The following is a 26546-nucleotide window of genomic DNA, read 5'->3' as shown; positions in this document are numbered from 1 at the left end:
ATCAGCCACCGCCGGTGGGGATGGAGCTATATAAGTGCCAGCCATGCCAGAATTGATTCATTCTTGTACATTGAGTGTTTAAGTGGAAACTCTGTCCAATTTTGATTTCATTGTTAAATGTTGTAAAAATAAATACTGTGTGAAAACTCTGCATAACTTTTATTTGAGCTGTTTCAAATTATTGTTATAGTTTCACACCCTTGATACAGTACCCATCTATTGTTATATTTATTTATTTATTTAAACACTTCATGCAAGTATTTACATAGGCGGGCGGCCTAGTGGCATTCTCTACCAGCCAACCTTAGGGTGATGATGAGAATGGAGAATAGGCGCATTCAAAAACAATATTACTTATTTAAAATATGATGTTATATTACACGTTAGTTTATTAGAAGCTTGGAAATAACTTATTGTATTTCATTTTATGGTAGTTAATAAAGTGTTTTATTGTTTGCCTAGTGCATTCATTTAATATAATATTTTCTATCCATCCTAATATTATAATTAATGCGAAAGTGTGCCTATCTGTTGACTCTTCACGCTTGAAGCGATTTTAATGAAATTTAGTATGGATATACTAAAAGTCCCGCGAGAGGACAAAATTGTTACTTTTATCCCGGTTTAACGTTGTTAGTTGTGAGTGTTGATGATGATTGATGTCCAGAAGGATGCGTGTTCTTGTCGGTGGTCACCAATTTAACGTTGTTCGTGGCGGCCGAAAAGGAAGATCTTCCGACCGAGCGAGATAGCATATTCGGTCAGGCCGAAGCCCACTGACGTCATTTCAGACGTTGTATATATCTTGCCGTTCTCCGAAACTTCGATAGCGCGATGCAGGAATGTTAGGCGAATTGTGGGTACCGCCACACCGGAAAATTTTAAGGTTCCCGCGCGACAAAATGGTGCAATGAAATTGCGGGCGTCATCTAGTTATATATTATAACGAGGTTTTGCCCGCGGCTTCACTCGCGTTAAGAAGTATTATTATATACAAACTTTCATCCCCTATTTGAACCCCTTGGGGTTGGAATTTATCAAAATCCTTTCTTAGCGGATGCCTACGTTATAACATCTACCTGCATGCCAAATTTCAGCCCGATCCATCCAGTGGTTTTGGCTGTGCATTGATAGATCACTATGTCAATCAGTCAGTCACCTTTGAGTTTTATATATATAGATAAATAGTTATATATTGTAATAATAGAGATGTGTCGCCGACTAGTCGTTAAAGCATAGTCGGCAAAAAGCGCCGACTATCTAGCTTTTTGTTATTTTACTATTATTGATATAACATTTGAGAAAAACCTTGATTATTTTGATATTAACTAGTTTCGGTCTCCGCGCTCAAAGCCTGCGATAAAAGCTATGCAATAGCTTAAAATCTATTCTTATTTAAATAAAATACTCTGATTTTGTATTAAAACATTAGGTGAATATGTTATATATCATACTTACACTAAAAAAAATATCCTAAAAACCATCAACTGTCAATAACCAAAACACGATCCGATATGTTCGCAGACGGCGTATAATATGACTTACTCGCGAATCAGGGGTAAACGAAGCGTAACGGAAACATCCGAAACCATGATTGCCTTGGTTAACTAGTCGGCCGATTAGTCGGCTTCCTTGTAACCGACTAATCGGCTAGTCGGCTAGTCGGCCAGAGTCATGATTGGAATTCGGAACATCTCTAATAAATAGTAAAACCTTTTGTGCTATTTAACAGGTGTTAGGGTCAAATCAGACCACAACGCGTTGCGACGCGCAGATGCATTTCTAAATTTGTATTGAATTGACAGATTTCAGTTGCCGTGTGTGTGTGGACTGGCTGTTACTGTTTGTACAGGTATGTTGCGCTTGCGACCCTTCTTCACGTTGGCATATTTTCGTTGGCATAGGTTCGTTATCGCTTGAATACGAGCGAGCGAAGCATGTACGTTCTCTTATGATTGCCCAATGTGTGATAGTATTAATTGGCGATAGTGGTTAAAATGAACCAGCGTGGATAAGGACCTTTACGAAGCATCAATGATCAATTCATTTAAAGACAATACGTAATAATTATAATGATAAAATCTTTACGATTTACAATGCGTAATTTCCTATTAATCTGATCAACTTGCACTTGTACAGTCAGCCGGTGTTTGTGAAAGGTCATGGTAGCTCCGACCGTACAGTAATTAAAGGTTATTTCTGGCGATAACAATCAGTAAAACAGTTACCTACACGGTTGATGCAAAAAGCCGATGGTTCGCTCGTCGGACCTTGGTGTGAAGGACCATACGCAAAAAGTCAACCGATACTGTACATCACCGCACAATGTTACCCGGCAAATTTACTTCCCCCTTTTCCAATGTCCTATACAATATTTACGTTACGTCTTTTAATAATATTATACACATTACACCTACTACTCCTACTAGCACTAACTTCATATCATTATAATACACCTACTAGCACGACTACAAGCACTTACTTCAAATTATTTAGACCCCTTGGAATTACGCCACGATGTAGCTTCACTCCATCATCCTCTATCGGTTGTATCACGGGGAGTGCTCTGAGGAATTGTTCGGAATCATACCACCTGCAACTTTTCGTTATCGTCCCACGCGAAAAACATACCATCCTCATCACCTTGATGAGTGGCAGTCTTCCACAGTGCGTTTTTCGCGTAACTTTCTGCCGCGCACTGTAAAACTCTGGAACGAACTGCCACCAGCAGTATTTCCGGACCAATACGACCTGCAAACCTTCAAGAAAAGAGCGTATTCCCTCTTATAAGGCCGGCAACGCACCTGCAGCTCTTCTGATGTTGCGAGTGTCCATGGGCGACGGTAGTTGCTTAACATCATGTGACCCGTTTGATTGTTTGTCCCCTTATTTAATTAAAAAAAAACACGCTTACGTACATAATCGTAACTGAAAATAGCTTTTCAGTACAGTGTTATTAACTTGTTCTATAAAATTCTGTAACGATCGCAATGCCATGCCACTGTTGATATTCGTAGATTACACATTAGTCATTACAGATACCTACCATAATTTATAGGGAAGTAAAACGTGTATCGTATTTGCTTATTTCGAATATTACTGTTTGTGATGTGCTCAAGATCAAAAGCAAATAAGGCGCACAAACTGTGACGAGACTATGTAAGTTACAATGAAAATAAATATGAAGATGAACTTATAAACTAAGCTAATGCTCATAAAACATACAGCTACATACTTACTCATAAAATATACAAACACTGCGTTATCGACATCTTTTGTTTTAAAGTTTTTCCTTTGAAACTCAGCAATAATAATAATTGGAAAGTATTGGCATAAAAGTCGCTAGCATCCCCTCAACAAATGAGTTTTTATTATTATATTAAAAATACGATTAGATATAGTCCATTGTGTCTACGCATTCCTTTGTAAATTAATATTAAACACAATTTTAATGACCTTATTTAGCCGATATGCGTCTGTCTACCTTTAGTAAAATTATTACTTGTGGAAGTTATAAATCATTTAATTAAAAATAAATTAACTATTTCTAGTTCAGCTTTAAAAAATATAAACATCTGTTGATAAACTCGTTGTGCAAATAATATTAATAAAAGGAGTCGGACTACTTTTTTGTTGCCGTACAATTTATTGCGGGGTTCGCAAATATAAATGCCATTAATTAACAGTTTTATTATGTTCCCCGCAGACATTATAATATCGAGTCCTTATCTATGCATTCATCTTCGATTACAAATCACACGAAAATAAAATGTTAGCTTATCCTCTTAATGACACAATAATTTGGTTGCAATATAAAATGAAATGCGAATGCGAATAAATTAATTACTAATTAGGTGTAAGTTTTGAAAACATTCTTACAGATATCTTTGTAAGTTCTCCCAGGACGGTGATTAGTTTGCTGATGTCCTTATGAGGAGATATAACTTTAATGTTATGACTGTATGTCCTACTATGAAGTTAATTTTTGACCCCCTGACGTCATTATAATGATATAAATTAAGGGCAAATTTAAAAAAATCTGTAAAAAATCGTTTTCTATTACCACCTAATATCATTTCGCTACTGATCTCGTCAATAAATGTTTTATAATTAATACTCCTAGATAAATAATTATTTAAATTTTCTATCAAATGGCCCTAATTTTACTTTAATGGTAATCTTGACAACCAGTTTAACCAGTATTAAAAATTATCTTGACATAATTTACAGATCCAGTAACATACAGATTTGGTAATGGAAATGGTGCGGTCGAGTTTTCCCTGGAGACAGTAGGTACAAGGTAACTATTAACTATAGGTACGAGGTTCGCGCTAACTTCAAAAAGAAAAAAAAGTCGCGGCAAGGTTTTTTTTGTAGTGATTAATATAGTCAGATGTTGATTTAATCTTTTTGTATTATACTTTTTTGTTACGACCTTTTTTTCCTAAAAAATGTACTGACATTTAAAAAATTAATTACTTATTTAATGCGAAATATCTACATTATTAACATTTAATATCTACACATCCTTAATTAATTAGCTTTTAAGTGATTATGAGTCATAATATCTTAAAAATATATAATCAACATTTTATTTTGTGCACAAGGTATTTAGTATTTATGCATATAAAACAAAATAGCTGAAACACTTGTACTTATTGTTAAAACAGAGTAAAACTCTGCCTCCAAATATAAGATTTATGTGGTGATACCAAAAATTGCCGTATCATTCGGACTTCGGAGCTCCGAGAAAATAAACTTTGCATGTGCGAAGGTAATAAATACGTGAGCTGTCAAAACTGTCCCGTTTGCTGCTAGCTTTAAAATACACCGGTCGGGGCAAATTAAAAGAACCGAATTAAATTGTGATTTACGAGGTAACTCGAACAATGTAAGTACTCGCTCGGATTCTATATTACTATCTTCATCGGAGAACTACCAAAGTGACAGCAGTTGAGTAGTTTTCTACTTATACAGTTGACTGACAAGTCAATTACGGTTCAAATCATTAGCTAGCCTCAAAATAACACAGATTTTGATACTTGATAAGAAGCTTGTGACGTGCCTCGTGGCCTGAATTGTAATAAATAATAATAGCGGGTTTACTTTATTCCAATCCAGCGTTGGTAATTACTTCTAGCATAATGTAAAGGGGCATGAAATTCATTCATTCCCTGCAATGCACTGGAATGAAATTCATTCATTCCTTGGAATGCACTGGAATGAAATTCATTCATTCCCTGGAATGCACTTTTAAATGAAATTCATTCATTCCAGTGCGAAGTGTCCGTTCACATTACCTATCCCAAGTAGCAATCATTAAAATCCCACTAAGTGCCAGCATGTAGCAAATTCGAATGTGGCAGTAATTTTAATTTTCGTGTGAACTTTAACAATATTTATATCTTTCTCGAGTGGATATGTAAGAGTGGCTATAAAACGTACACGGATTACATCATCTTTTAATATTATTCGGTTCTCATAAATATTTATTTGAATTCAAACATGTGACACGACCAGACGATCTGGCGTCGACTGCTTCGATCGGATTTTTAGATCATTTGCTTAATCTTTTTAAATATCGTCTCTTGGAATTATTACTAATTCGGTACGTTATTTAATTAACACACAAAATGATAAGAATTGATTTTAGCTATTAGTTAAAGTATTCATTGAATAAAATTTCATGTAGATTTGACAATAATATTAGTCAAGACTCAAGCCATATCCGGGCAAATTTTTTTAAACTTATAAAAACTGTTTGACATAAGCGAACAGAAAATAATTTTTCAAAAGTAGACCATAAAAAGTATAAGAATATCTTCAAAAATAATCCGAAACAGAAACCTACGCCAACGCCGTAAAATAACTCCGAATCCGTCCCTAATATAATAATAATAATATTATGTTTTCCGTTATTAAACTAGGCAAACTGCTGAACAACAATAACTGACCTACTGGTACCAGCCATCAGGCCAAAGGCCAAGTGAATTAAAAACAAATCCAGGCAAGGCTCATAAATAATATCAACGAAAATGATTGCGACCTAGATGTGTCAAGATGACAAAGCAGAGCCTCGAATTCACCGGTGATGTTATTGACATAAGTACCTTGTATATAAAAGCTCTTTTACACGTTGAGCCATGGCTCAACGTGTAAAAGAGCTTAAATTATATACAAGGTACTCATCATGATGATTAACCATGATTGTCATATTATCATCGTGATTCGTGAAGCTGCAGTTGAAAACAACGAAGCAAAAGATACGTTAAATAATCCTTTCCAAAAGTGAATCAGGTTTTGTTTACGGGAAAAACTCCTGGGGATCCACGTCAGCAGAAGGATAATTAATATTATGATCTATAAAATAATGTATAAAATAAATGTTTTGTTGCAGGTGATCGATATTGTTCATAAATATTGTCTTTCAGCCCCTGGAGTTTTGCAACCAAAGGGAAAAAATAGGACCCTACAAAGACTTTTGCCTTATTTATGTCCAGTCTTCTGTCACGAAAGGGTTTTACGTTAGTAGCAATAAAAATTGAGAATAAGAATATCAACTTTACAATCTCCCGGCAAGGATGAAAAGGAATAGCGCAGGATTAAATTTAATTGGTTTCTTTTAAAGAGCATAGTTCAGTCAGTTCATTGAAGCAGGTCTTAGCCGGCCCCTGGACGAGCAATTTTATTGTCAATATCACGTATTGCGTGTTATTACCTATTGATCATCTAGTGTTGATATTGAACATATTGCGCCTTCAATCTAAATATCAATTAAAATGTTCAATAAAATTGAAGCGTGATATTGACAGTAAAGTAGCTCGCCTAGGGGCTGGCTTCTAGGTACGATTATGATAGATCAGAGATCAGGCTGGTCGATGTTCGTATCGTAAAGTTGTGTGCGGGTCTTTTTAAAGTTAGTTGACACAATAAAATACAAAATGTATTGATGTCATGATTCTGTGAATTCGTAATACGCTAGAACAAATTCGTGGAAAATAGAATTAAAATTTGGCTTATAGCGTGTTTTGGAAAACCCTGTATCGAATTTCTGTCTATGATCAAATTACCTTCTAGGTGGTGCCTATAGATTCGTTACCGCGTAGACATTAATTGGGAACCTGACATACTTTTAGTGCTTAAAAACTTGAGAGGTGTCAAGGGACACTCGAATGGAACGAAGTTACTTCAGATTATGTTCAAAAAACCTGTATACATAAAAAAATGCCATCTATTGACGCCCAGGAATACTAACAACGCGTCTATGTTTATTCTCAAAAACGCCATCTAGTTGACGCATAGGAATACTATTAACGCCCTATGCCGGTACTATGCAGGTACTAATAAAAAAGTGTCGAGGTCAAATATCGTTCTATCTAGCCTCCTTGAGCAATGCCGAACTCGCCATAAAGAACTTCGTTCCAAAACTATCCTTTAAATCTCAGGACTCCACGTATCTCCGTTTCCCATACAAACATTTTAATAACAATCAAAAGACACACAAAACTAGATAAATTACACTAGTCAACACTATTTTTGTCACACGATTTTGTGTTTTTTTTTTTGTATATTATATTGGAGTGTCCTCACAACAATTTATGATGATTTTGTTTCAGTTGGCCCCAGTTTTTTTTTGTGACAGCTAGGACTCATTTTTGACTCCATAGAACTGCTTGTTTTTGGTAGTTTTTTGTTTAGACGACTGTTTAACTATTGCATTAAACCAACATTATAACATAAACATATTTTGTTACATACAATTCGGTGTACTAGGACTACCAAACAAATTTAAATAAATAAATATTAACTCGTCAGCTTACGGCATAAAGGCGGTAGCTGTCACAAAAAAACTGGGGCTGACTGAAGCAAAATAATTATCATAAATTGTTGATGAAGATACTCCAACTTAAACAAAAATCATCACAAATTTCGTGTGGCAAAAAAGTTATAATTTTGTTGACCAGTGTTATTATTTAACTGTCGTCATAACAATAAAATGTAATACAGTGAAATACATTTTTTATAAAGAAGATGTCCTTTTTTAAGAAAAAAGTACTCCTAGATAGATATTTTCCTCTCATTTGTATGATTTGTATTATTCGTACCCACTTGATTTTAATAAATTGGCATATCTATCAGTAACTTACTGATATATTAAAATCATAAAAGTACATAATTTTATTATTCGTTCTCGTTCATTATGCTTTTTATTATGTTAAGTAAAGCATGACTCACATGATACTGCAATAAATTAAATCTTGAGGTTAGCATAATATTTCACCAGTGGATTTAAAGTAACGTTCTGTTGACCTAAATATAAGGAAGTAGGTTAAATATTTAATCTTTATTTTGAATTACACGTTTTTTTTTCAGTATCCTGATGTCTGTAGGCAAAATAGTTTTAAGCCTACCTACGTTTTAATTATGTTTTAAGAAAAATTACAGTACGAACATAGTATGAACATTTTGCTCCAATTTTTAGTTACTTGTATTAATATCATGTAAATCGTAGAGCTCATCGAAAATAAAAAATAAAAACAGTTTATAAATAATATCTACAGATATTCATAAATCTTTAGCCGACTTAGTCCATCGTAAAGCGTCTTATATCTGTGATTCTTACGCCATCTAGCAGATACTTAGATAAACGTAAGAATTTATTTAGAAGGCTGTCTTAGCTTAGTATAATAAAATTGAATCTACAGTCATTAGGTTACCATAAATGATTGAAGTAAAATGTCATGTAAAACATAACATTAAAATGTTAAATAAAATTTGAAAGGAAAATGAATAAGTATGGCGAAAAATTAGATTTTTGTATAATAAGACAATTATCCTTATATGTCTTTATTAAAAAGATAATATTATAATTTATATCATTTTCATGCACATACTTTAATAATGTATTCTTATTGTTAACTCTTAAATCAGTTAAATGTTTATATTATTTTTAAACAGAGTTTATCCTATCTAATAATTATGGTCAAACATACCTACTTGAATTTATATAGAAAAAAAAAGGTACTTATGGCTTTATATTGAGTGTGTTTTGTCCTAGCCTACTTGTTAGAAATTGCTCGATAGACAGACCCAAAACCACTTTATCACATAATATTATCTCTAAACACATTATAACTACTATTTATTTATATTATACTACGCATTTATTATTATTAATATAATTAATACAGGTATAATTTTATTGACAAACAGACAGGTAACTACGGTTTGTTTCCTCTGTCCTTACGTAGGTCCTCACACAATATTCAAACCTTTCGTTTGTAATAAAATGTCTATAGATGGAGTTAAACACAGGGAGGTCACTGGGCACCCAAATATTTTTAGAAAGCCGGGTAGATGGCATTGCTGTCTAGATGTGAGGAACTTTAACAAGTTGCTTCACTCAATATTTTTCATATCTTTAGTCTTTCATCATATTATATTATCTATCTACAGTTACATGTAATACCACTGTTCTATAAGAAAATTATAATAGTTATAACTGCTGAAGTTGTAACTTTTATAATTTTCTTTAAGATTATAATCTCTCTTTTAGATTATATCTCTAAGGGTCAAATAAGACCACAACGCCACGCGTAGATTAATTTCTAAAATTGTATAGATTTGACAGATTAGCAAGACGTCTCACGAAATCTGTCAATTCAGTACTTTAGAAATGCATCTACTTACTCGTCGCGTTGCGGTCTGAATTGATCCTACATAGTGAAAAATGCTACGAATATGCTACGATTGTATAATATTTAGGTATTTAAACATAAAAAGGGCAAATTAAAAACTTAAATCAACCTTAATCTTGATCTTCTTATTTATTATTTTTATAAACACTCCAAAAATAATGGATAACAGTTTTCTTTCACTTCATTTACTGGTTTAGCGATTGGTAGGTGAGTATTTCTCAGTTTAACACTGGTCTTATCGTTGAGAGTTATTTCGGAGAAGTCGTCCAATATGACATTGTTGTATGGATACGGCCTTAAATTATCTGAAACCGTCAATTGTTTGCTGTGCCCACTCACAAAGCCCAACTCGCGGCAAATATTTTCAAGTTCTGATTTAGTATGATTTTGGGTCTGGTAACATTTTGAGTGCCAAATTCCATGCGATCTTACGACTACTTCTCCAGCCCCGTTCCTAAAAAAGTTTGATAAGATATTATTATTGCTTTTCAATTTTCCACTAACTCTATAATATTATCTATTTGAAAATAACGGTAATAGGAATAATTTGTAATAATCACGAGAACAACAACTATGTATAATATTGTTTTAATTTCAAGCGCCTGTCAAAATTATAACGCAATCACATTTAAAAATATGAGTGAATCAAGGCGGTAACTAAACATTTGAAATTTAAAAAAAAGGCCAAAGGTATTTTGATTTTTTTGGCCTTTTTTGCTCTATATCAATAATGACAACAGGTAGGTACTTGAATTTTTGTCAAAGTTCTTAATTATATGTGTACTTTAATATTTAATAAAATTAAAATAAAATAAAAAATTAAGGGGGGCTCCCACACAAAAAACACAATTTTTGGCCTAATTTTGCTTTATAATGGTACGGAACCCTATGTGCGCGAGTCCGACTCGCACTTGGCCGATTATTTGCATAAATGTAGGCTTTAGGATCGGGAAAATGATTTGAAATAAAAAATGTGGGTTCTATATATATACCTACCTATAGGTACAGCCAAATATATTAACTAGATGATGAAGTAGAGCTCCAAATTATTATAAGATGTTAGTTTCCGGCTTTATCCACTAATGTCTTTTTTTTTTTTAACTTTATATTATGATTTAATTAAAATTCAAAATAAATTAAAGTACATTTAGTTTATAACCAACAATGATCAAAACAATATTCTGAGGAAAAGACAGAAAATACGTACGGATTTCCTTTTGGAGCATGAAGTGCTAAACATTTGCTTTCATCTTCGCCATTTGGACAGTCGCGGACTCCATCACAAACCATGTCCATGGCCACACAATAGTTTTCATTGTTATTACCTCCACGACAGCTGCAATAATAACATTGTTTATATTTAATTGTTTAAATTTAATTGTATTGACTTTGTTTAAAATCTCTTGCATACTATGAATTTTACACTTACTCAAAACTTTGTTTCGCGAAACACTTGCAGAATGACGGATCTTCGTCACTTCTATCTTTGCAATTTAAGATTCCATCACACAGTCTCGCTGGTATAACTCTACTTAGGTAGTCTGAACATCTGAAATTTCCTGGCTCGTCCGTGCCATCTCCGCAGTCATCGTGGCCATTTTTGAACAATTCCTTATCTATGCATCGACCGTTACGGCATTTAAGTTCATTAGACAGACACTCTGTGAAAAGGCGTTAAAATTAATTACTGCTGAAATAAAACAGAATAAATTAAGATTTACGAGTATATAACTTTAGCAGAACATTGCTTACCGCAACCTCTTTGGAAAGGACTATCTGCGCAAGAAGTTTTCTTCAATTGACAGGCATCTTTGGATTCATCGCTTTGGTCTTCACAATTGGGAACACCATCACATACTTTGTTTAGTTCAATACATCGTCCACGTGGACATCTTATTCCTAAACAGTTGTCAAAATCCTTTAGCTCCTGCAAATGTGACATCGCAATATCTGTAACGAGAGAATTCATAAAATTATTCAGCTGTTGCAATATTTTGTGTGCTATATGTATCCTTTTGTCGTCCTTCTTACCTTTGATATGTTTAATTTCATACTTGAGGTGTTCGATCTCGTATGCGACGATTCTTTTAGAGTCGCATGCAAGTTTGTTGATGTATGAAGCAGCCGGATACCAACCATTATTTGAATGGCAAATCACTACTGAACCACTTTCTTCAAAAAAGTTTTGCTGAAATTTGAGTGAAAAAAAAAACGATTATGTATCCAAGAAATTATTTTTTTTCAATAAAAAGCATTTTTTTATACCTCACATATTATATTCTCAGTAGACTCAAAACTAAAACAACGCTGACTAAAATTACAGTCACTGTAATCTTCTCTTAAGCGTAAGGTAAATAGATCGTTACGTTGATTTTGCTCTACCACTATACAAGTAGAGTTGTTATTTTCAGTATATCTGAAAAATGATAAAATTAATACTTAGAACCGCAGATATTAATATTTAGAGTCAATAGGAAAAACTGACACTTACGGTGTTGAAATAACCATTGGTTTTACCATGGTGGAGTATTTTGCAGCTTCTTTCAAATGTAACAAGGTGACCTTGCTACGGTAAAATTCTTTCTTGGCATCAACTTTGTAAGTTTGTTCGTACGGCCCGACAATACTTTCCATTGTCTTTTGAGATCCGAGCACGACGGATATGTAATTATGTGATGTGCTAAAAATAAATAAAATTTGATTATTTTTTTATTAATAAAATAACGTTAATGAAAAAAATCACTACAAAATAAGGAAAATATTACCTATAAGAGTATACTAATTAGTAAAATTATAACAGACCTTTACAACATTAATGTCAATCATAAAGTACTGCATGCTCTTTCATTAAGCTTTATTGAATTTGGTTATAAATATTTAAACTTACACTGTTTTTTGTAGACATGAGTTGCTAATTAAAACCCAAGACAAATCAATCAATACCCCAATACATTTATAATTTCCATCCACGTATAACTTTGCGACCCACGGCCAAAATTTTTCTTTCGGGATTTTAGCAGGAAGCTCTGCGCTTTTAGCTAACGTCACTGACATAATATTATCAGAAACTTCAAAATGTGTGAACAGTGTATGATCACAGACGACATACATAGTCATGCAAGTTTTTGTGATATTTGGTACACAATGCTCTTTGATTACTTCTGGTTCTCTAATGATAACATTGCGAGGTAAATTATCTCCTTGGTCTGTATCTTTATACACAACAAACACAGGACGAGATCCATTTACATTTCTTCTGTTGCGTCTATTAATTTCCGTCTCAAGTAAATCACTTTCTCTGATATTTATGTGTTTTAAAGAATAACTATTTGCTGAACTGAAAATTTAAAAAATATGTTATCTAAATCTTTGACACTAAAAGATTATAATTATAGTTTAAGTTCTGAGCAAGAACTTTCTGAAAACCAACCTAAATCCCATGTATCTACAAACATAGTTAGCCGCTTCTTCTTGTAAATCAATTGACATCATTTCTTTACATAAGATATGCCAACTGTTACCCCGCTTCCTTGTTATATATCCTTGCAAATTAACTACTGCCTTGCCATTAAACTCGTTAACTTCTTTTCCATTCGATAATGTAACTAAAACATTCATAAATGTATTGTCAAACAAATAAATAATAATATAATGTAAAAATGAAAATTATATGACCAGATACAGTTCTAAATAAAAAATTTCTTTACCGCCTTAAAACTTTATACTTACGGCAGTCTATTTCGTCTTCTCCTGATGGACACTGCCGTTCTCCATCACAAACGAAATCAAGAGGAATGCACAAACTGTCTTGCTTGCATAAATATTGGTTATTGTCACATTCAACTAAAAATAAAAGTGGGCATGTATTTTTAAATATTCAATTAAAAAAACACCTTCATTTATTTAGATTTGACCATAAACTTAAATATACTTATTATTATTACATACAGCAATCTATTTCATCTTGCCCATCTGAGCAATCTATATTGCCGTCACATATAAGATTGCTTTCAAATGTTGCTAAATAATCAGTGCATGTACAGCCAGTTTCATCAGTTCCATCTTCGCAGTCAGCTTTTTGATTGCATCTTAGTTGATACGGAATAGACTGTTGGATTCTGTAAAAGTGATTCTTGATTAGAATACTTCCAAATAGAAAACCGGCCAAGTGCGAGTTGGACTCGCCCATGGAGGGTTCCGCAGCAGCAATAAGGTATATTTTTATGAAATTAAAAGGTTTTTGATTTATTTTCATATTTCAGTTGATTTAATGAAAGTTAAATTAAGGTTTACCATTTATGACGTATAAAAAAACTACTGGCTAAATCTCGTTTGAACTAATTTTCGTTGGTTATAGACTTATCATGATCATACTTTAGAAGTTAAAATAAATAAAATAAAAATAAAAATTGTTTTATTTCTGAATAAATTTGAATCAAATATTTTCAGAATGTTGAACTACATGTTGCCTACCACCGGTTCGGGAACTAACCCGGCGAGAAGAACCGGCGTAAGAAACTCGCACGGGGCCACTTTTTAGTAAAAAAGTGGAAAATTTGTCTTTTAAAAAAATAAAATTTACAATGTAAATAACTTAATCTCTACAATATGAATACACAATTGTAAGTCACATATAATAAATGTAGAAGCAGCCTTGCAGGCTTAAAGGGGGGACACACACATTTTACCACTTTGGAAGAGTCTCTCTCGCAAACTATTCAGGTTAGAAAAAAATGATATTAGGAACCTTAATATGATTTTTGAAGACCTATATAATATATACCCCACATGCATAGGTAAGATGATTTTTTTTTGTTTCAGTTGTATCTATGGGGACCCCTAAAATTTTTAAATATTTTTCCATTTTGTATCAAAATATTAAAGCGGTTCACAGACTACATCTACCTACAACCCTAAAAAACAGTAGCTTTTTTAGGAAATAGAAGACCGAATAATATTTAATTGTATAATATTTATTTACTTTTTTAACACTAGGCGTGTAGAAACTTTGTGTAGATATATTGTGCCAATCGGCAAGAAAATATACATTACCTTGCACATTCAAACTCAGAGGGGAATATAAACGTCCTCTTAGGTTTGGCAGGTTCTATCTTTGGCATACTTTCACTCTCATTTAAATTTGTGAAAATTTTTTCGTCTTCCAAAGGCTTTCCTCCTTTATTTGTAATTGTGTCTCCTCTTAAAGATTCATTATTTGTTGCATTAGTAAGATTTTCCAAATGAGTTACTTTAGTTTTATTGCAATTATCGATCTGGCATGTATCATTGAAACTACGAAAATCTTTGGATCGCAATTTATTTTCATTGCTTAAGTTATTAGAAAAAGTTGTAGTTTCTAATGGTTGTTCATTATCAAAAATTATGGTTTCGGTCGTTTGTAACTGCAAGTTATTTTCAGAAGTACTGATTTCATTAGTGTCATTGTTTACATTATCTTCGATAAAACTTATTTTTTCTGTAGTAGTCATAGTTGTTTCCTTAAAAAATTGTTCATTTGACAGTGACTCGTGAAGGTTAGTGTCTTGTGTGAAACTAATCGTATTTGACTGGGTTGTGAATTGTTCTACAGCTTCTTTAGATATTACTAGATCTGGATCATTTGTTACATTTTCGGATGACATTTCAGCAGACTCAGATGACTTATTTTCAGAAAATCCAGCCGGTTTTGACGAATTTTGTAACTCAGCCTCGTTACTATTTATGTTTATTTTATGAACATTATTTTTCAATTCATGTTCATTTAAATTGTTTTCATCTTCACTTTTATCTTCAGAAGATCTTTGAGTAATATTTTGTGTCAGGTCCATAGATGTCAAATCAGAATTATGAGTTTTATGATCGTCAATGTGCAATATTTTAGAATCCTCATCCCTTAATGTTTCTGTACTTTTATAATCACAATTTATTTCATCTTCACCGTCTAGGCAATCGATAATCTCGTCACACATCCTTTTTTTTGGTAAACATTTTGCAATGCCAGAGTCACATCTAAAGCCTGGACATTCTTGTTTTGGTTGAATTGACGGCAATGTTTTTGAAGCTGAAAATACCATTTTGTTTAACAAAAACATAACCGAATGAACTGAACAAATTTCAATATAACTTTCAATATATCTGTTATAAATTCATCTTATATTTTACAAAAATATATTTTTAACAGTTTTGCCAAAACGGCTAGGTGTATTCAAATAAGCTCACAAATTTGGTCTCTGATCCACGACACAAACAGACTGACTCTGGTGTAGACTCCTGGCTCATCTTTTCGACCGCAGCCATCGCCATGGCTCACAATACCAGCAATATACCACTGTTGAGCGTTCGTGGGATTCTTGCACAAAAGTGGTCCGCCGCTGTCGCCCTGTTATGAATTTACTTTTTTGCAAAAAAATATTCTGAACAATTTTTTAAATGTAAAATTTGCCACTGTTAAAAAGTTTTCAATTCAATTGAATAGCAAAATAGCTACACTAAATAATAGATGCAGAGTTTCTGTAGCATGTTAAGTAAGAAGGTGTACCTACTTAGAACTTTTTAGTTTGTATAAGATAACTTTATAAAATTAATCATTCGTACCTGACAAGCATCTTTGCCACCATCGACGAAACCAGCACATATTTCGTTACCAGCCAAATCCTCTCGATGGTTACATTGGGTAATAGGAACTTCAACCTCACGAAGGTGGTCGGCTAAATTGTAAAAAGGTACTTATGACTATTTTCGAAGAATATCAAACTTTATTATTAGAAAATTGGTTACATAAAAAATAAGTCAAAAACGAGTCAGACAAGCGCACGAAGGATTTCCGTACAATTTACTGACATCGAGCAAAATCGGCAATAAATGAAGTTTATGTATGTGAATTCCCCTTAAATATTTTATTTCAACTGTCTAGTTCTTGTGGTTCGATACAGACATCGAAGTTTAAATAATAGAGTCCTTTTTTACTCTTCAGGTACACTAAAATAGAATTGTATCTTACGGTCCGGTCCTCGTTCGGCGGTGGCTCCCCAACCCACAGCGGTACACATCGTCCCAGGCTGCGGTCCAACATCCCAGTCGAGCCCGGCCACGTCGGGGCTCGGCAGGCAGATCGGCCGCACCCATCGGCTGAACATTATACCGGGCTTCACGTGCAACAGGGATATGTCGTTCTTCATATCCTCCTGACTGTACTTCTGATTCACAATCACGTGGGACACCCGATGATTCTGCTCTTGCGGCGAAAACGATAGCCTACGAAGAGTCCCAACTCGAATCTCGTAGTAGTGCTGCCAAAATCTGTAATTATTTAAACGTTAAATACAAGACTTAAAAATTAACAAAGTTACCAACACAGTTTTGTGGCAGATTGGCAACTCTTATAAATTCATCAATCGCACTTGAAATGCAAAAAAACCTTATTTAAACATTTTCACTTATAATTACCCAAATTGTTTAAATTATTTTATATTCAATCACTAACAATTAAGATAAATCTTTCTGTTAACAAACAATAAAATAATATACGAAATTATTTCATTGTTTTTTCTTCTTTGTTTTATCACATTATTTGTTACTTACTTTTCAAGTTTTCACATAATAATAAAACCAGTAATTAGATTTGCCACAACAATAGCAGCTTTTATAAAAATGACTTACTTGTGAACGCAATGAGCGGCGGACATAATCCAATTTTGATTAACAATGACACCTCCGCAGTGGAACACGCCGTCCCGGTAGAGCGCGACCGCCCAGGGCCAGGCGGCGGGCTGGCTCGGTCTACCGCCGACCACTCTAGTCTCGGTCCTTTTGCCCCTCACATTCCCTTCAGAATTATTCATCACATTATCCCCTTTCCTCCTATGCTCGATTTCGCTCTCGTCGAGAAATAAGTTTGAATACGCGCGCCCGGGCCAAAGGAACCTTTTGTTGCGACCAAAACTGTTATTTTCTATTACCATATTCTGGAAAATAAATTGGAAAATATTGTGATTTGAAGATGGCAGCCAAATGTCTTCGCTCGTTACAGGTTCAATATCAGAATATTTTCAGACACAACGTTATAACGTACCTTCCGTAATATAAGCGAGTTCGTTTGCATTCTGGTGCCGCACAGTAAATCGGGACAGGTCACGTAGACTGCTGATGAATTGAAGCAGGAGTCGGTAGTTTCCATCACACCACCCGGTAGTATGTTGATGTACGAGATTTGTAGAGTCGGGTCAATTTTGACCATATGAATTATTGGAGGCCTGAAATAGATACATAATAATATTATAAAATAATAATAATAATATCTATGGACACTTCACACCACGTCAGTCTGGCCCCGTGCTAAGTACCTGAAGGACTTGTGTTACAGGTAGGTACCAGACAACGGAAATATGTTTAATATTTTTATACCATACAATACACTTATTATATATTTAAGGTTTTTATTATTTGATACACATATTTAATACACATCCATGACCCAGGAACTTTTGAATACTTTTTGTTCCGTCGGCGGGATTCGAACCCTCGACCCTCGGCTTGAGCTACCAACACGCCCAACAACTGAGCCACAGAGGTCGTCGCTACTAAAATGTTCGCTATTTTTTATATTTAGCAAAATACAAATTAGACCGTTTACCTTATTATGAGACCAGTTTCTCTGCGACAGGCGTCATGTGCCCACATGTAAGAGTTGCTGCAGACGGAATACCACATACCTTGAAAATTCCGTTTCAAAAAACCTTCTGTGTGCGAAATCGCAAACAACTGAAAAAAGAATTACTTAGGGACAAGTTTATATTATAAATTCTATATAATGTTTTCAGTTCAAAGTATGAGAATGATTGTAATTGGTAGATCTCTTACAGGTTTTACATGCAGTTTCGGAGACAGCATCATGCAATCCATTTCATCTTTAAAATTTAAACAATCTGCATGGTTGTTACACCTTTGTTCCTGAGAAAAACACGTTCCAGAGACCTCCTCATCCGAGCAACTGAATTCGTTTTCATTACACCCTGGAAAAAAAAATTATAAAAATACCAAATGTCAACGTGTATTCATAAAATAATAGAGAGAAAATTAAAAACATAAAAGCGTAACACCATACCAAAGCATCCCATTTCGTCTTCTCCTAAAGGACAATCGAAGTAGCCGTCACAAATTCTAGCTGCGTCGACTCTGTCTTTACAACTACACCGGAGTTCATCACTGACGTCGCTACAGTGGACGATCCCGTCGCACCACTGTTTGCTGTCGATGCAGGCTTCACCATTGTCACAAGGCAACTCATCCTTCTGACACCGATTTTCTCTAATAGTTATATTGAACACTTCGTCAGATGTGTCGTCGCGTCTGCAAAATCGTGTGACTCAAAATTAGTATTAAACAAGATAGAGTAGGTATCTAAAGAGGTGGTTTGTGGTTTTATCCAGCTAAATTTATTTATTTGTACCTAATGCTATGTTTTATACGTCTGTATAATTTCTTTATAATGCAATATTTAAAATAATGTCTATTATTTTTTAAATTTTGATACTTATTTTATTTTATCATAAACTAGCTGTCCCGGTGAACTTCGTGTCACTTAAAAACCTTCCCTGGACTTCTACGAATATTTTATGACTTAAATTAACACATTCAGCGACTCATTTTTATATTATAGATATAATTGAAACTTAGATGTATTTTTTAAAGTAAATAATAATATGTTTCCAGTCCTAAAATTTCACAACAAAACTTATCGAAAATTCAAAACTTACTTGAAATTAATTAGTTTTTCAATTTCAACATCTTGGGGATGTGGTAAGTTTTCATTACTTGTCGCATCATGAAAATGTGAAATAAAATTTGGCATAGGTTGTCTGTAATCAATTAAAATAACAAAACATATTTTATTGCCTTAAGCACTACTTAAACACTTAAACATAACAATTCAATGTAAATAAAATAATTGTTTTAAAATTATACCTCGAATATGTCTGTGGATAGAGACTTTCAAATTTTGGCTTATCGTAAACACCTGTAAAATGAAAGTTTTCATATAAAGCATGCTAAAAACATTTGTTTTAGAAGTGATAAAATTAGAAACCCCTGTTTCCTTATATGTGCCTCGCATATTATTTTCGAACTTGTATAGAATATCAACGGCATTTCTATATTTAATCAAATAAGCCAATAGTTCTCGTCTGAACAAGTTAATACCGTATTATCCCTGGTATTAATTACATATTATATTAATATAATCCATTTAGTGAAGCTTACCGTGCAAATGTGGAAAACTTTGTTTCATTAACTTCGCTAACAAGCAGGTATCCGTTAATTGTTGAGCCGATCTATCATTATGATACTGTTCGTGGTAGGCGGGAATTATGCTCATTGGGCCGTGAGGGTAGTACTTCTTATGACTATTAATCGGTTTGATCGACGGTTTTAAATGTCTCTTCTTTGAAATGGATTTGGATTCGTAGCTCACATCTGAACGATGATTCGAATAAGCCTTTCTTCCTGAATTATCTGATTTCTTCTTTCTCTCTATTATGTGACTATTGTTATTTGTTACAAATCTTAGTTTCTCCATTAGTTCCTTACATTTTACCCTGTGAGATTTTTCATTGCACAACATTTTGTGTTCGGCGATGATTTTTTTAACTTTTTCATTTTGATTATATTTTCGTCTGTTGATCCTTGAAAGTTGTTCATGAACTTGTCTTTTTTTCCTTTGAACGAAATGTCCTTTTGTATTGTTCCTCAATCGTAGAACTATTTCGAAATCTTCTGGTGCAAATGTGGCATTAGACGACTTATGAAATTTTGTAAGAACAATTATGTTTTCATTTTGGAGATTACTAACTGAAATTATTAAATTTTGCTTATGTAACGACTAACGACAATTATAATTCCTAAGGAATAATGTAACATAAAAACTTACTATCACTGGTGAGCCACCAAAGCACAAAGAAGTACACTCCAAAGAATAGAAATATGCATAACATAATTGTTATTATTTTCAGCAGTAAAGTAGTCAGCCTTTTACTTAAATTAGTATCTGCAACAAAAGTTTGTGATAATATAATATTTAATATTAGGAGGTGGTCTTAAACAAGACAAATATAAAACTTTTATATGTTTTGTTTTAAAATATGCTCTGCTCTGTGGCACTTTAGCTCAAATAATAACATAACCAAGAGCGTACAATATAATTGACGTCAAAATACATTTTAGCCTTTTATTGGCATCAATTTAAAAATATGCTGCAAAGAATATTTTAAAAGAGGCATGAACATCTTACCATTTTCTTTACTTTCCGCCAGATCCATTGGCAAGCGACCGACGACTTTTTTCTCTAGTGTATATTTGCTATCTCCTTTCATCGTGAACTTTAACTGAAATTAAAATTATATTATTAAAGAACTTCTTAGGGTGGGTTGCACCAACTTACTTTAACTATACTTGTAACTTTAACTATAACTACAATGCAAAATGTCAAATAATGTCAAATCTTTGGTGAAAGTTAAAAATGGACGCCATTAAGACGCCATATTTAACCATAGCCATAGAGCCCGACAAGGCTTTAAATGTACGTGGCGAAAAAAGGAACTAACGCTGTCATCATCCAAAAACGCCATTTTTGACAGTTCTCCCTTACCAGCAGCGCCTCCGCCCACGTTCTTATAAAGCCTTGTCGGACCAGCAACGTCATCTGTCAAATTCTATGCTCAAAGTTAAGGTAAGTAAAAGTTAAATTAGCCTTAACTATAACCATAACATTGACCATAACTTTAACTTTAACCACGCCTCTGGTGCAACCCAACCTTATTAGCTGGGTGCTGACGCTAGTAGTTTTTGTTCATGCAAGGTTGCATTGTTCAATGATCATCCATACTAATATTATAAATGCGAAAGTGTGTCTGTCTGTCTGTTACATCTTCACGCTCAAACCGCTGAACCGATTTTGCTGAAATTTGGCACGGAGATACTTTGAGTCCCAAGAAAGGACATCGGATAGTTTTTACCCCGGAAAAATGTGCGGTTCCCCCGCGATAAACGAATTTTGGCGCAACGGAGTTGCGGGCGTTATCTAGTGTAGTATAAAGTATTTCAAATATTTTTATAAGTAGATGTTTCACGCTACTTCATTTAACCGTACATTTTACTGCAAAAAAGCTATTCAATAATTGTCAGGGCTCAAATTATCCTAATATAAAAATTTAATTTTAACAACATAGGACTTTCATAAAGTCTTCCAACCTACAATTTACACTGTCAATAATTTACGTATACAGTCGCCACAGTTATACCTAAAGAAGTATTTTAAATTTCAACAAACCTCTTTTTAAAGTCGTCTTCCAGCCTACAATTTACACAAGTCTTCCGACCTACAATTTACACTGTCAATAATTTATCTATACACCTCCGCAGTACCTACTCGTAAAGAAGTATTTTAAATTTCAAGTTTGTAAGCCAAAAAATTAAACTTAAAATATACACCAAACCTCTTTTTACATTGAAAATATCGTGAAATTCGTTTGTAACGAATGTCTACGTTCTATGATGAATCGACTTGTCAAATTTCAAGTTTGTATGTGTAATAAATTCATCTTAGGGTGGGTTGCACCAACTTACTTTAACTATAACTGTAACTTTAACTATAACTTTAACTACAACGCAAAATGTCAAATCTTTGGTTAAAGTTAACAATGGACGCCATCAAAGCGCCATGTTTTTAACCATAACCATAGAGCTCGACAAGGTTTTAAATGCACGTGGCGAAAATAGGAACTAACGCTGTCATCATACAACCTTAATTAATAAAAAATTATCATCTACGTGGGAGAGCCATGCTTCGGCACGAATGGGCCGGCTCGACCGGAGAAATACCAGGTTCTCACAGAAAACCGGCGTGAAACAGCGCTTGCGCTGTGTTTCTCCGAGTGAGTGAGTTTACCGGAGTCCCAATCCTCTACCCTAATTCCTTCCCTACCCTCCCCTAGTCCCTTCCCTTCCCATCCCTACCCTTCCCTATTACCCTATTCCCTCTTAAAGGCCGGCAACGCACCTGCAGCATTTCTGACGCTGCGAGTGTCCATGGGCGACGGAAGTTGCTTTCCATCAGGTGACCCGTTTGCTCGTTTGCCCCCTTATTTCATTAAAAAAAAATGGCCTTATAATAAATAGCTATCAATTAATAAAGCCTGTAATTATTTCTGAGATTGTCTCTCGGCTCTCGTTAGTGATATGAAATAAGTTAGCAATATTATAGTTGACAGTTGTTATATCAATAGACGAAGATAATAAGGGATACCGTCCGTGTCAATGGAGGCAATTACCCCGTCGGTGTCGAATTACCGCCTCGATTCAATTCTCTCTTATAATATGATTATAGTGGTTTATAAATAATGTTATATGACATTAAGTAGAATAATATTTTTTAATTCAGAATTTGGATAATCTGGTATCCGAAGTAATTAGACTTTTATTTAAATACTTACTTTTTGAAAAATACACCTCAATATACACGAAATGAAAATATATATTTGTAAGTAGTCTAATATGTACCATGTACTAATTCTCCATGGAAACCTTATGTCGGTGTTAAATTACATTAAATCCTGTTCAGCTATTTCAAAGCCTATCCTACTAATATTATAAAGGCGAAAGTTTGTTTGGATGTATGGATGTATGGATGTGTGGATGTATGGATGTTTGTTACTCTTTCACGCAAAAACTACTGGACGGATTTTAATGAAACTTTACAATAATATAGCTTATACATCAGAATAACACATAGGCTACAATTTTAACCGACTTTCAAAATGGGGGAGGTGTTATGTTCGTTTTCTTATATTCAATGATTACTCCGCCGTTTGTTAACCGATTTTCAAAATGTTTCTTTTGGTTTATAGGGTATCATCCCAATTTGGTATTATATTCACAAAAGCGGTGATCTGATGAAGGATCCATAAGTAATCGAGGGAACTCCTCAAAACTTATAGGGAAACATGTGGTGACTTCGGTTTCGTGAGAAGTATTCTAAGCATATGCTACCAACAAGTAAGATTTTGCACCGAGATATACCTGGTATACCGTGGTTCGGAAGGTGCTGAGAGAACTCCTGATTCTTTATAGATACAAGTTTGGGAGATTCGGCGTTGTTTTAAGAACAGAAAGCATATGCTACTATACAAATTACATTCATCATCATCATTATCATCATCATCACTACCATATTATACCATTTCATAGTCTTTTAGATCGAGATTCGAGTTTGTCAAGCGATAATTAAAAAAAATCTATCCCTACCCAATATTATAAACCTGAAGAGTATGTTTGCTTGAACGCGTCAATCTCAGGAACTACAGGTCCGATTTAAAAACTTATCTCAGTGTTATATAGATCATTTATCGAGTAAGACTATAGGCTATATTATATTATCACGCTAAGACTAATACGACCGAAGAAACTCAGGAAAATGTGGGAAAAACGGGGGAAATATTTTTAATGGGAAAATGTACGGTTTCTGTGAAATTCCTAATTTACGCGGGCGAAGCCGCGCGGGACATCTAGTAGTCAATAAATCAAACAAACGAGATTTTTAATTCCAAAAGTCTAAGTAACATAATAATAATAATTAGTACCAAACTACCAACAAAGTAATAATTTCCTTCCCATCAACTTCCAAACGGCACCCGGGTGCCGCGTAACAATTGACAATCTATTGTGTCTGTGATTCCCATAATCGAGGTAATATATTTTAACCAAAAGTGATTCGAATGTATGTATTTTAATATTTAATGTAAATTAAGCTTTAATTCGTCGCAAAATTCTAAACTCTATCAGACTCATGCGCTCTAACTTCTAACTAAAGTTTGTACTTACAAGTAAATTAAAACGGAATATTTGAATCACTGGCACGACACCTCATGTTAGTGGCCCGACACCCCGACAGTAAAGAACTGTACCTCATTTGCTGACTCTATACTAAATCAATTTTGTTTAATCAGTGTCTTGCAAAACTGCTTACCTGGATTTCCAATTGTTTATGATTAATAATTATTTTGATTATACAATTAATTTTCTGATGTATTGTCGTATATTTGTGATGTATTTACGCCACTGGCTTAAAAATAACAGTGCTTTCTTGAGAAATTAAAATTGGCGTAAATCATAATTCTGGAAATTTGAAAATACTAGGTGCCGCCCGCGATTCCATTGCGTCATAATTCGTCTGTCGCGCGGGAACCTACGGAACCTACGTTTTTCGGGGATAGAAAGATACTGTGTCCCTTTTCGGGACTCAAAGTATTTCCATACCAAATTTCAGCATAATCGATTCAGCAGTTTGGGCGTGAACAGACAAAACAGACACACTTTCGCATTTATAATAATATTTATTTATTTAAAACACCAAATAATTAATAAATAAATCAATAAATAAATATTATAAATGCGAAAGTGTGTATATTAGTATGTAATGGATGCATAGATTTTTTAAACATTTTTTTTAATGAAATAAGGGGGCAAACGAGCAAACGGGTCACCTGATGGAAAGCAAATTCCGTCGCCCATGGACACTCGCAGCATCAGAAGAGCTGCAAGTGCGTTTCCGGCCTTTTAAGAGGGAATTTAGGGTAATAGGGGAGGGTAGGGAAGGGAAGGGAAGGGAAAAGGGCCGGGTTTCACGCCGGCTTTCTGTGAGAACGTGGTATTTCTCCGATCGAGTCGGCCCATTCGTGCCGAAGCACGGCTCTCCCACGTATAACATATAAGAAGTAAGAGAAAAAATTCCGGGTTCTACTCCTTGAGTGCTGGCACGTGAAAACGAAACAGCACGAGCAGACATACACACCTTTGTCATGAGATGGAAAGAGAAGTACATATTACTTTCTGTTCTACGCCGTGATCAACTCACTCTCCATCTTTCTTTCGATTGCGCCACTTTTCCTGACGCAAGTTTATTTTTGCCAAAAACAGTCAACGCTACTAAAGAAGTTTGCTATTCAAAAAACATTTCAAGCAAGAAATAATATGAAAAATGATTAATGAGAATCGCAAGGTACGAATTTCTTATCGTAATAAAACTCTATTTCCATCACATTGGGATGCCGAATTTCCGGCTGAGTCTGAACGGAAAATCCTTTTATTTATAGATCTTCTGAGTCAAAATGCTCTGATATTAAGTTAGATATCATGAATTTAATACTGATTTAAGGGCCTTGCACCTTCTCTTACACGGTAATATTATGTGTTAAGTTTTCTTATTATATTTTTAATTATATCAATCACTAATAAATGAAAAACTTGACCTAACTTTTACCATCTAGGTACTTATAGAACCGATAATAAAGAAATTGTAATATAAGAAATTAGGAAGCTAAAAGTTTATATCATTATCATAATATTGTAATGCATTTTCATTTGCTTCTAAAATACTTACACGTGGGAGAGCCATGCTTCGGCACGAATGGGCCGGCTCGACCGGAGAAATACCACGTTCTCACAGAAAACCGGCGTAACAGTGCTTGCGCTGTGTTTCGCCGAGTGAGTAAGTTTATCGGAGGCTCAATCCCCTACCCTACACCCTTCCCTACCCTCCCCTATTCCCTCCTAAAAGGCCGGCAACGCACCTGCAGCTCTTATGTTGCTGCGAGTGTCCATAGGCGACGGAAATTGCTTTCCATCAGGTGACTCGTTTGCTCGTTTGCCCCCTTATTTCATTAAAAAAAACTATTTTTTACTTCCTGAAATACTGACCACGACACACACATTAGCTACAGAGCTGTGGTTTTAAAACTATTGTTGAGCACTCAGTCCCTACTTTAGGTATAAACGTAAACACACGATTTGCATTTGCAA

At 34.3% G+C, this 26546-nt stretch overlaps 1 protein-coding gene across 2 annotated transcripts; it reads right to left on the bottom strand.

The window, feature by feature from the left end:
* Positions 1–9812: 9812 nt before the first annotated feature.
* LOC121726920 (serine protease nudel) lies at positions 9813–24643 on the bottom strand. Of its 2 annotated transcripts, none has more exons than XM_042114566.1 (26): positions 24570–24643; positions 20983–21076; positions 20623–20739; positions 19956–20543; positions 19662–19713; positions 19454–19555; positions 18802–19046; positions 18558–18709; positions 18331–18458; positions 17770–17950; positions 17358–17662; positions 16699–16997; positions 16293–16405; positions 15918–16077; positions 14751–15759; positions 13647–13816; positions 13428–13541; positions 13129–13303; positions 12586–13035; positions 12190–12378; positions 11964–12114; positions 11730–11886; positions 11451–11648; positions 11128–11359; positions 10906–11034; positions 9813–10152 (listed from the first exon to the last, which is right to left on the bottom strand). In XM_042114566.1, exons 2-26 carry the CDS (start codon positions 21062–21064, stop codon positions 9837–9839), a joined length of 5814 nt encoding a protein of 1937 aa, XP_041970500.1. In that variant the 5' UTR covers positions 21065–21076; positions 24570–24643; the 3' UTR covers positions 9813–9836. The 2 variants fall into 2 exon arrangements, with proteins under 2 accessions (XP_041970500.1, XP_041970501.1); XM_042114567.1 differs by having other exon boundaries at positions 20983–21070.
* Between the last annotated feature and the right edge of the window lie 1903 nt (positions 24644–26546).

The sequence above is a fragment of the Aricia agestis genome, chromosome 5 (assembly GCF_905147365.1).
Source record: "Aricia agestis chromosome 5, ilAriAges1.1, whole genome shotgun sequence".
Taxonomy (NCBI): Eukaryota; Metazoa; Arthropoda; class Insecta; order Lepidoptera; family Lycaenidae; genus Aricia; species Aricia agestis.
This window is presented reverse-complemented; position numbering and strand designations above follow the sequence as displayed.

Coding starts and splice junctions, on each gene's coding strand:
- LOC121726920 (XM_042114566.1), bottom strand. CDS start 21,064: ATGAAAGGAGATAGCAAATATACACTAGAGAAAAAAGTCGTCGGTCGC. Junction 16,078..16,292: donor GTGGCAAAGATGCTTGTCAG/GTACGAATGATT, acceptor AATTCATAACAG/GGCGACAGCGGCGGACCACT. Junction 13,817..14,750: donor TCTGAGTTTGAATGTGCAAG/GTAATGTATATT, acceptor TCACTTTTACAG/AATCCAACAGTCTATTCCGT.